This window comes from Solanum verrucosum, unplaced genomic scaffold (assembly GCF_900185275.1).
Source record: "Solanum verrucosum unplaced genomic scaffold, falcon-dt-bn FXZP01000262.1, whole genome shotgun sequence".
Classification (NCBI taxonomy): Eukaryota; Viridiplantae; Streptophyta; class Magnoliopsida; order Solanales; family Solanaceae; genus Solanum; species Solanum verrucosum.
Window position 1 is genome coordinate 2,033,424 of NW_026020366.1, and position 11,503 is coordinate 2,044,926.

Genomic DNA, 11,503 nt, shown 5'->3' on the forward strand with positions numbered 1-11,503 from the left:
CAAATTTGCTAATATTTTAGACGAGGTAGCTCATTTAAGAGATTTGTTCAAATCTTCTTTAATCTGGACTAGGTGCGTCTCTAACTGAATGTTTCTAACTAGAGACACATCCAACTTCAATTTAATTTTTAGACTATTCTCAAGTTTTAGATCCACCCTATTGGCCTCACTCTTCCATTTAGTATTAAATTAAGATTATTTTTTTTCAATTTCTCCTTTAGATCTATGTTTTCAGCCTCTAGAGAAGTAAGTTTTTCTTCAATTTCAAACATCCGAGTCGTTAAAATAATCTTTTCACTTTGAAAGATGTAATTGTTATTTTAAAGATCATTTTCAGCAGTCACTTCATAAAGTGAGTCAATCACGACACTAGCTATCCTTTTCAATTTCTTAATGGAGTAGAAGTTCAGATTTTCTTTGAGATCAAGTAAGTTACCTCTTCATCTGTTTTATCTTCTGATTTGTCCATAAGAGAAAACAAGGAGTCAAAAACATATTTATCATTTTTCACTACAATCATGGAAGTGTCATCTGGGTGCTCAGGTTCATCAGAATCGATTGATTTATTTCCCCAGGCATCAAAAGCTCTTTTGACGATATAATCAGCTACAACTCTCATTTTAAATTTGTCAGGCACCTTGTCCCTCCATTTTTCTTTATCACCTCCAGTAACTTTGGCATAGTCTTTGTACTCAATTTTATGCGTAGTACATTTCCTAATGTAGTGCCTTGAATTTGCACACTTATGACACCCATCATTTGCATGTATGGGTTTGCTAGAGATTTTTTTCTTCAAAAATCCACCATTTCTTCTCACAACTTTTTCAAACTTCAAGCATGCTATGTCTTTATCTTCCTCATTGGGTTCACCTAGGGAGGCCTTGAGAGCCAAGGTCTTTTCTTTATTTTGATCTTTCTTAGAGTGATCTTGCTACTTGTTCAGCTTGTGAGTTTTCAAGTTTCCGATCAGCTCATCCATGTTGAGAGTCTTTAGATCTCTTGCTTTCATAATGTCATCAACTTTGCTTTTTCAAGACTCGGGAAGGATTCTGAGAATATTTCTTACTTATTTTCTTAGATGAATCATTTCACCGAGACAATGTAGATCATTGGTGATGTAGGTGAACTGATATACATCTTCTGGATCGTTTCACCCTTCTTTATAGTAAAGTTCTCATATTGAATGATAAACATGTTAACCTTAGATTCTTTCACTTGACTTGTCTCTTCATGAGCTGTTTTCAAACATTCCTAGATCTTTTGGACATCCTCATAAGCAGAGATCTGGTTATATTCATGTGGTCATATACCACAGACTAGTGATTTCTTTGCCCAATAGTTCTTCTCAATCTTCTTTCTATCAACTTCATTATACTCCCTTCGAGTTTTAGGAACAAGTCAAGTCACATCTCTTTCCTTCCGTTCATTCATAGGAACGTGTGGTCTATCAAGGATAATGTCCCAAAGTTTGCAATCTTTAGTCATAATGTAATCATGCATCCTTGTCTTCCACTTGAATCGGGGGGTCTGGTGGTAGACGGTCCTTCTTCTAAATTTGGTGAAGCAATCATTTAAGCATGATCCTCTCTGGGTGTTAATCGTGTAGAGAGTACAAGCTCTGATACCAATTGTTAACTTGTATGAGTCCATCGCAAGTCAAAAGGCATGGTCTCTTGACAATATTAAGCATGGTGAAGAACAAACAACTTTAAGTAATGAACAAGTATGTTTACGTGGAAACCTCCTTACTCAAGGGAGGATAAAACCACGACCTGTCGTATAAGATTTCTCAACAACTTCCATTATCTTCAAGCAACACGTGACTACAGACTCCGCTGATCACAATGGATTAAACTCTTAACCCTCCAACTTGTAACACTTCTATTACAAGATAAAACTAAGCAACAACTCTATTGCCCACTATATTAACTACCTCTACTTAATAAAGACTTCAATCAAACATACCACGACTAACTCTAGCCATGAAACCAACTTCACTATAGTTACAAATGAAATGATATATGGTCATTTGTAGTTTAGGAATAGATCTTACAATGTACAAACACATAATACAACGAATAACTTGAAACTTTCTGCAAATCACTCAGGTCCCTTGTTGTTCATGAGAGCTTGTTCTTTCTTGAGAGAATTACTTTTACTTTTTGATATTCTTGTTATGCAAAAACTAGGTTATTTCTTGCCAAAGGTATCCAATATAGGATGGACAAAAAACTAGTAGTCTCCCATTGGTTGAGAGCTATGCGCCTAAGCTGTCGTGCTCACCTACCACATCAGGCATGGTAGCTTTACAATTGTTGTCCATTGACTTGTCCCAGACGAAAGCCACTCGGGGCATCCGGTCCCTCTACCAGATTCCTCAGTTTGTTAAATCATCAAAATATCATAATATAACAATGGATCTTTAAAATATTTTTCCAGTAATTAATTGGATTTGTAGGACGAAAATGAAGCGTTGATCAATTTTTTTTTAAAAAAAAAAAAAAACTGAGGGTAGCGAATGGGAAAATGATAGAGAAAAATTATAAAATGGAGATACTCCGAGATTAACAAATTTGGTCATATCAACATAATATTTTTGGAGCTTTCACCAGACAAATTGAACATCGCTGTTAAATTTATATCCAAGTATCCCATTTTTCATTATCATATGAAAATATATTATTTATAGGTAAGACAAATTTATAGGACTATTTTGCTACAGGAAAATAAATAATACTAATCGACAGCGCCACTGGTTGGTAGGACAGTGTTGTTTCATCTTTGTTGAGTGGTTCTTATTCTTCTGTAATCTTGATGCAATGTAGCACACGTGATTCAATAATTAAATATCTTTTTTTAATTATTATTATGACATTATTACTGCTTTATCTAAACACACATATTTTAATAAAAATGTATTAACCATTCTAAAAGAAAATGATTGTTTTGAATAAACAAAAAAAAATAAAAATTGTTTTGAATCTTTTATATGTTATTTTTAGATCTGTTATAGGTAATTAAAGATAAGAATCTCTTGTACAAAAGACGTAAATATAAAGTAAATTTGTAAAAGGACAATAAAATAATTTTACTGACCAAATCTTAATTTTTAGATGAAAAAATAGATCTCAATTCTTGAAAAACAAACAAACAAATAGATCTCAATGTTTCTAACCAACCCCAATATCTTCACTTTTTGCCATAATATTGGAAGTATTTTAAGAAAAGTAAAATCAAGTAGTTGTAGTGTAGATTCCAAGATTTGATGTACATCCAAATATATATAAATGGGTCCCTCTTTCTAATTTTAATCGATGACGCTGGTCACAATTTAACTGTATATGTTTCTTAAGAAATAATAATTAATATTTATATTTTGTTACAATAGTATTCAATATTTTTTTAAATGATGGACATATAAAAATAAACTAAAGAAGTATTTTCTTGCGGTAATAAAAAAAGAGAATAAATGGATGAAAGTAAAAGAACTGAAGCATCATTCATTACCTATATAGTATACCTTTTTATCTCTTCAAGTTGGATTATATTATGAGGACTTTCAGCTACAAAGTACTCCTAATACCTTATATTAGTGGCAATCACCAAGAATTATCAAATAACAAGATGAAAATTAAATGGTATTAGTAAGTAATTAATCACATTTAAGTACTTGATCAAACTAATCCCCTTTCTTTTGAATCTCCAACTACTTTCAAATGATAGCAACTTTACTAATAATCAATACTGTAATAACGATGTTTTGTTGATTAATACTTGTCAATACCTAATAAAAGATTATAAAACAAAATCACTAAGAAAAAAAATAGTAGGGTAGTGAAGCTTGTACGACATATTAGTTAGGTGAAGATTAAGATTTCCTTACGCAATGCAGTATTTTTGCTCTAATAATACCATTCCTTTTATTATATGTATTTTTCATGCGATACAACATTAAATATTTATTTAATGATCTCAATTCTTAACAAAAATAAATAAATAATGCTTACAATAATTAAAGTTTAAAAAAATTACAAAGAGTCCAACAAGTCCCTAAAATTTATCCACAAAGCCACGCTTGTAGTTCCCTTAGATTATGGTAGCCCCATGTGATAACCGTACACATCCAATTTTTTGTCCCCTTGCAAAAAGAGAAACAAAAAAAAAAAGGAAAGATAAAGGGTTAAAGGGAATAACATAAAAAAGGGAGGATGAACTTTAAGAAACACAATTAGGGGCATAAACCAACTTTTATTTGTGTTTGGTATGCATTTTGAGGTATCGATTAAAATTTTGTCACAATTATGTTGTAATAGTGTCACTATTTCATATTTAATTAGAGGTTTCGAATTTGAGCCCTGAGTATGGAGAAAATTATGTTGGGAGTGCCAATATCCTTGAATGAGCTTTGTTGTGCGTGGTCCGCATTTAGTCGAAACTCCAATGCGGACCCCAAACATTGAATAAAAACTAAAAATAAAGTAAAAAATATAATTGTGTCACTAAGATTTGTTAAAAAAAATTATTTATATAAAAAAAAAAAGTCAATACGTTCATAGGGCTTGGTTCAACAAAAAAGATTTATAAAGTCGTAACTCGTAACACACATATAGAACTAAAAATTGTGAATACACAAAACTCACATTTAATTACCACTTTCTTTGTTGAGATTAGGTAAACCTATCAAAATATGACTATTTATGTTAAGATTAGGTAAATCTATCAAAATATGACTATTTAAGGTTATTTCACTATCTCTTCAGCCATCATAAATTGTACTATTAACATTTGTTTGGTTGGAAACAAAGTCATCTCAGAATTAGTTATGTCTGAATTATTATTCTTCTTAATATATGAAATAAAAATAATATTATAATCTCGATATAACTAATTTCAAAATAAGTTATTCATAATTTTTTAAATCAAACATGAGATAAAATAATTCTAAATTAATTCTAAAATTAGTAATCTCTTATTTCTCAAACTAAACGAGCCCTCCAATTCGTCATGTATTTTTACAAAAGAGTCTCCCCAATTTATGTTTCTAAAGTTTTAGTTCCCTTCACAGTAATTTTTATTTTCCTTCCTTTACTTCTCTCTTTAATAAAATAAAGTCTTTACACGTGTGTTCTTTTTTCATGTCTTTCTAGAAAAAAACATGCGTACCTCAAGCCAACTCATGATACTAAATACCCTAACATGGGGGTGGAATCTATCTATCCTTATTAAAATGGGCACTTGAGAAAATAACAAGGAAAAAAAGGCTTAATATAAATTTTATAAGGATATTTCATTTAGATATTTAAATATATTAATTATTTTTTAACTAAGCAATTCAAATATTAATTAATACTATCGCTTAGATCTAAAGAGAAAGAAAGAAATGAGAATAAGGAAAGATGGCAAATAATTGATTGCACATTACTAAAGGTAAAGAATAAAACATCTAAAAAGGATATGGAAAAAATGTGTAACTTAATCTTGTGCAAAGTCGATAGTACTAGAATCCTTTGAGTGAAATTTCGAACTATAAATAAGTGTAGTAAAGTCATCTTCATATTCGACACTTTTGATTTAAAATTTAAAAAATAAAATAATGTGTTTTCATTCGACTATTAGATGATCAAGTTAACTAAATTCAATATGTCATATTCTTTAATTGGACGCATAATCCTCAAGTATAAAATGTCTTGAGTTTTATGGCTTATTGAGATAAATGCGTATAATTAAAAAAACGACATTATGTGATTAATTTAACAATCTTACAAATAAGTGAGAACATATAAAAATAATAATTTAAATTTGCACAAAAATATTCAATTGAAACGAAGTTTTATTTAAGTGTATAAATAAAAATATCAAAAATTTAAATGGCTAGATTTGTATTAAGCCAAATAAACTATGTACATCTATAATGCATACGTGTGTTGGTTGATATTTATTTGTTATAGCAGCTGTATATTATTAATTGCTAACAGATCGATCATGAGACCCATAGCATCACCAATTAAAATTTTGATTGATTTTTCTCATTGTTAAATCACAGTCAGTGATCAGTCATAATTTAATGCTATTATATTATTTTTTAATAAACTGCATATGTATGATATTGTAGAGTTAATATTATTGTATCATTGTAGGAACTTTCTTTGAATGTGTGGAGCATAAAAATTAAATTTTGCACCGTTGAATTTTTCGACTTCATTTATTTTCCTTCCATTTTATATTTTCAAGTCAAATATAAAACAAATGCAACACAATTTATGCACGACTATACGATGGACAACTTCGAAATTGAAGGGATTCTATTGGTAGTTAATTAAGAAACAGCTCATTGTTGTTCTACATAATTAAGAGTTCACATCCTGCTGCAAGCTTGAAACTCCATTTATTAAAATTTAAAATATTTAATATTGATTAAAAGTAAGAAAAAGGGTGTGGCCTTGGTGTTTAATAAGATAAGAGAAGTGAGTCTGAGATGATTCAGATATGTGAAGAGAAGATATCTAAATTTCTCTATAAGAAAATGAGAGATGTTTGCCATGGTGGATCAAGGCAAGTGTAAAAAGTATTGGGAGAGGTGATTAAAGAAGACTTGAAATATTTGCAGTTTATCAATGACATGACTTTAGATAAGAGAATATGACGTTCGAAAATTAATTAGGATAAAAAATTACGTAGTAAATGATCGCAATATATTGTTTTTCTCTTATAAGTGGTATTACTATTTTTTTTCCTCCTACTTTCTTGTACTTCGATTCTACTATAACTAGTAGATTCATTTCCTTAAGACTATTTGATATTTTTACTATATTCTTTTTCCCTTCTTATTTTTTTTTTAATGTTTTATTTGAATTTAAGGATTTATCAAAAACAATCTTTCCATTCTCATATTGTAGGAAGAATAAAACGATGTGAACAACCCCTTTCCTAAACTCCACTTATATTGTTAATGGGTACATTATAATTGTCTCTCTACCCTCATATCGTTATTACCGCATATAAAATAATTATATTAAATAAACTACGGAAAAGGATCAAAATTGCCCCTGAACTATGAGAAATAGACCACTTATACCCTCCATTACATTTTGGGATCAAAAATACCCCCGCAGTTATCACAGGAGACCACAAATACCCTCAAGAGTTAACACCCCAATTTTTTAGTGACGTGGCAAGCCACATGGGACTAATCCCTCCACCTAAGCATTGCCAACTAAGATTCACTACAAAAGAACTTGACTTTTAGTGGCGACAAAGTCGCCACAAAATCCCAAAATATTGTCACTAAAGGTTATGAGTGATTTTTAGTGGCGACTAAGCTCCCAACAACTATTCGCTAGTAAAACCTATTTTTTCAACAAAAAAATATGATAATTAATTTTCGATTGCGGCCTAATTTTCTAAAATAAATAACTTGCAATATCCATATTAAAAACATCCAATATTATTACGAAAAATAATCAAAATTACTTCTCGATTCAAATCTCCTACTATATATATATATATATATATATATATATATAATGCATCATTGTACATTTTATACATTTACATATGACATAAAAATAAAACATATAGTGTCTTCAAACTCCTACTTAATTGATATCATATTTGATTTTTTAAAAACAATGAAGAAAAAAACACAAAATTAGAATTTAATGTTAAAAACTTTAGTGACGATTTTCTAGTCTTTTGTGGCGACTGTTGTTGCTGCTAAAGGTCTAGTTCTTTTGTAGTGAATCCTAGTTGGCAACGCTTAGGTGGAAGGACTAGTCCCACGTCAACAAAAATTTGGGATGTTAACTCTTGAGGGTATTTGTGGTCTCTTAGAATAACAGCAGGGGCATTTTGATCCCAAAATGTAACGAAAGACATAAATGATCTATTTCATATAATTCGGGAGTAATTTTGACCCTTTTCCGAATAAACTATGTGAAATGAACAACAATATCCTCTCTATCTCTATAATCATTATTCATTTCTCCCCTCACATGACAGTGGATGAGTTGTTTAATTAGTTAAATACATATGTACACCAAAATAAAATTTAAAAAACCCCAACAATGCAAATTACCTTTTCCTTCCACCCTTAGCTGTTATCTTTTTTTCCCTGAAAACACACACACACACGAACGCCTGAAATCAAACGCACGTACACTCTTCCTTCTCTATATAATAACACTAGTAATTATAATCTCTTCTTCTATCTATACATAATACACTCTCTTTCTTCTCTTTTCTCTTTTCTCTCCTCACCCCAAAAAAATGGATATTCCCATATCATCGTCTTTAACTCTAAACAATCTTCGAGTCATCAAAGTATTAGGTAAAGGCGCCATGGGAACCGTCTTTCTTGTCCACGACATGTTCCATGATCCCTCTGCCTTATCTCCTTTCGCTCTCAAAGCTGTTGAAAAATCTAATTTTTCTTCTAATGCCATCCACCGTCGTGCACGATGGGAAACCACTGTACTTTCCCGTCTCCAACATCCGTTCCTCCCTACTCTCCTCGGATTCACTGAAAACTCCGATTTTCTTTGCTACGCTGTCCCTTATTGCCCCGGTGGTGACCTTAATGTCCTACGTTACAGTCAAAGCGATCATGTTTTCTCACCTACTGCTATCCGTTTTTATATAGCTGAAATTGTACTTGCACTCGAACATCTTCACAGTTTAGGCATTGCTTATCGGGATTTGAAACCTGAGAACGTACTTGTCCAACAATCTGGTCATGTTACTTTAACAGATTTCGATCTTTCTACGAGCTTAACTCCAAAGAAAAATCTCGAATTCTATTCAGATCCAGAAAACGATAATCTCCAACCACCACCACCGCCAGCGCAACCACAAACATTCAAATTCAGACAATTTGCTAAATTCATACTTCCTAATAAAACAAAGTATATTTCTAATACCGCAACCATTACCCGAAATGGATTAAGGAAAGTGAAAAGTGCAAGAGTATCCCCAGTGAGCAGAAGGAATCGTAGTTCGTTTTACGAACGTTCAAATTCATTTGTTGGTACTGAAGAATACGTAGCACCAGAAATTGTACGTGGAGAAGGTCATGAATTTTCAGTAGATTGGTGGGCGCTTGGTATTTTGTGCTACGAAATGTTATACGGAACGACGCCGTTTAAAGGGAAGAATAGGAAGGAAACGTTCAGGAGAATATTGATGGCGGAACCGGAGTTCATTGGAAAGAAGAATGATTTAGCCGATTTGATTGGAAAATTGCTCGAGAAAGATCCCACGCGCCGGTTGGGTTACCGGAGAGGCGCGTCGGAGATAAAGGAACATGAGTTTTTTCAGGGGATGAGATGGGATTTGTTAACGGAAGTTGTACGTCCGCCGTTTTTGCCGTTAAGAGATGTAACGGAAGAAGTGAAGAAAGGTGGGATTAACATAACGGAGTATTTTCAGAAATTGAAGGCACCACCGTCACCGTTATGGTCACCTTCACATGATGAGTGGACAAATAACGTTTCACTAACGGAGTTTTAACGCACTTGTAAAGATTATAGTTTTTTTTGTAAATAAATATAGAAACATTATACATTGAAATGATGTAATATTAGCTGTTTATTGTTTTAGATTTATAAAAAAGAGGTGTATATATACGCACTTGCGGTGGCGCGTGGGGGAATTATTGGATTATATGAGGTGGTATAATGAGGAATAAATATGATTATAATATTGAGGGCATATTTGGAATTCTATTATTTTGGACAAAATGATTGTTACCTTTTATTTTGAAGAAAGGTATTTTTGCTTTTCTTTTTTTAAATTGACTACAATTATTTGGATCTTAATAGTAAAATCCTTTTGATTTTATTTATTGAAGAGGAACTTAACTTTGAGGGAAAGAAAATAATGATTGCATAAATTCAAAATACTTGTGTCCAGGAAGAAGGTATCTTAAGATTATTTGAAGAAAATACAAGGAAGGAATTAGAAGTATATATATAGTATAATGTTTAATTTGTCTAAGAACAAGTCGAACATATTTGTGCAAAAGAAAGAAGGTATATTAAGATTATTTGAAAAAATAGAAGAAAGGAATTACGACTATTTTATAATCTCGAGATAAGAATTTAGCTACAATGGATTTGATTTACCAGATCCAAATTCAATAATGTATACTTAAAATTGAATAAATATATTAACACATATTTAAGGTCCCAACAAAACTATCAGACACAGTTCACAAAGCTAAAAAAATATTTATTTATTCCTAGTATAATATAATGCCACAATAATATGCTCATTCTATGGGTGTTTTATTTTATTTTAAGACTTAAATAATTTGATATAGACACACAATCCAACATGAAGTTCTTTTAGCCGTTTGTGAAGTTCAAGTAGATACAATATACTCCTATGTAGGTTTCATAGAGTTATTAATATATTAATTTTTGTTTTGCTTTTAGTGTAACCTTGAAAAATTAATTAAACTTGGCACTTGTTAATCCAAAATTAATATAACCAAACTGTTTTATCTTTTCTTTTTTTCTTTCTTTTATCAATCTTTTGGCAATAAACTTACATTGAACAAATATCCATTTTAATTGGGATTAAATTTTCTTACATTTATTTTTACAAAGATAAGAAGAAGAGGAAATGTTTGTTTACTTGAGGTGGTGCTTGTAGTGGTCCTAGTGCTATTGCATTATTTTATTTTAAATGGTTTAGACTACTAAAGGCTAGTTTAATTATCATGTATAAAAAAATCTTCTACTTTAGAAAAATTCCTAATCACTTTCCTCAGTGCATTAATTAATTTTTAATTGCTTGAAAGACGTGCACTTACATGATTACTAGACAATGCCTTCTGAATTTACGGGACTGAATTTGATGTCATTTAGCCAAACTTCACTATTTATATCACTTTAATAAAACAACCCCCTTTTTAGCCTTTGACATAGACAATTTTTTTTTAATTTTTTTTTATAGAGTATGAAATAAATAAAAACTCATTCAGTTCAACTTTTGGCAATACATTTTGGATTGAATTTTTTAAAATTTGATCTTCAAATATCCGAAAATTGATCACGGAAAAATTTCACAAATTTTATTTCTAAATAAAATGCATATTCAAATACAATTTTAAGTTCTCAAAATCACAATTTCAAAAACTCAAATTTTCAACTTTCAACCTCAAAAATTTATGACAAACAAGAGTCGAGACTCGAGAGAATTGTTGGAATTGAAATAACAGAATATTATACGAAAGTTAATAATTACAAATCACAGCACGCATCAATTCATGACCTACATATGAGAAGCTAACATAAAAGAAAATATCAAGACTATAGAGAGAACGGTCTCTTCCTAATTAACTAAAACTCTCTAAATGACTATTTTTTGGGGTTTAATGAGGTAGAAATCGTGTTACTATGTTCTTACGAGAAAAACTGGTATTCAATTTATAAAACTTCAAACTTTTTCTTCAAAAAAAATGATAGATATAAAGAGTTGTTTTCCATTGAGAGTTTCTTTTTTA

The 11,503-nt window shown here is 30.8% G+C and overlaps 1 protein-coding gene across 1 annotated transcript; it reads left to right on the top strand.

The window, feature by feature from the left end:
* Window positions 1-8,265: 8,265 nt before the first annotated feature.
* Window positions 8,266-9,812, top strand: LOC125837921 (serine/threonine-protein kinase UCN-like). Its single transcript, XM_049517001.1, has one exon. The coding sequence runs from the start codon at window positions 8,266-8,268 to the stop codon at window positions 9,502-9,504; it is 1,239 nt and encodes a 412-aa protein (XP_049372958.1). The 3' UTR covers window positions 9,505-9,812.
* Window positions 9,813-11,503: the final 1,691 nt, after the last annotated feature.

What these genes read in the sequence shown, in the direction of transcription:
- LOC125837921 (XM_049517001.1), top strand. Translation starts at nt 8,266, where the DNA reads ATGGATATTCCCATATCATCGTCTTTAACTCTAAACAATCTTCGAGTC.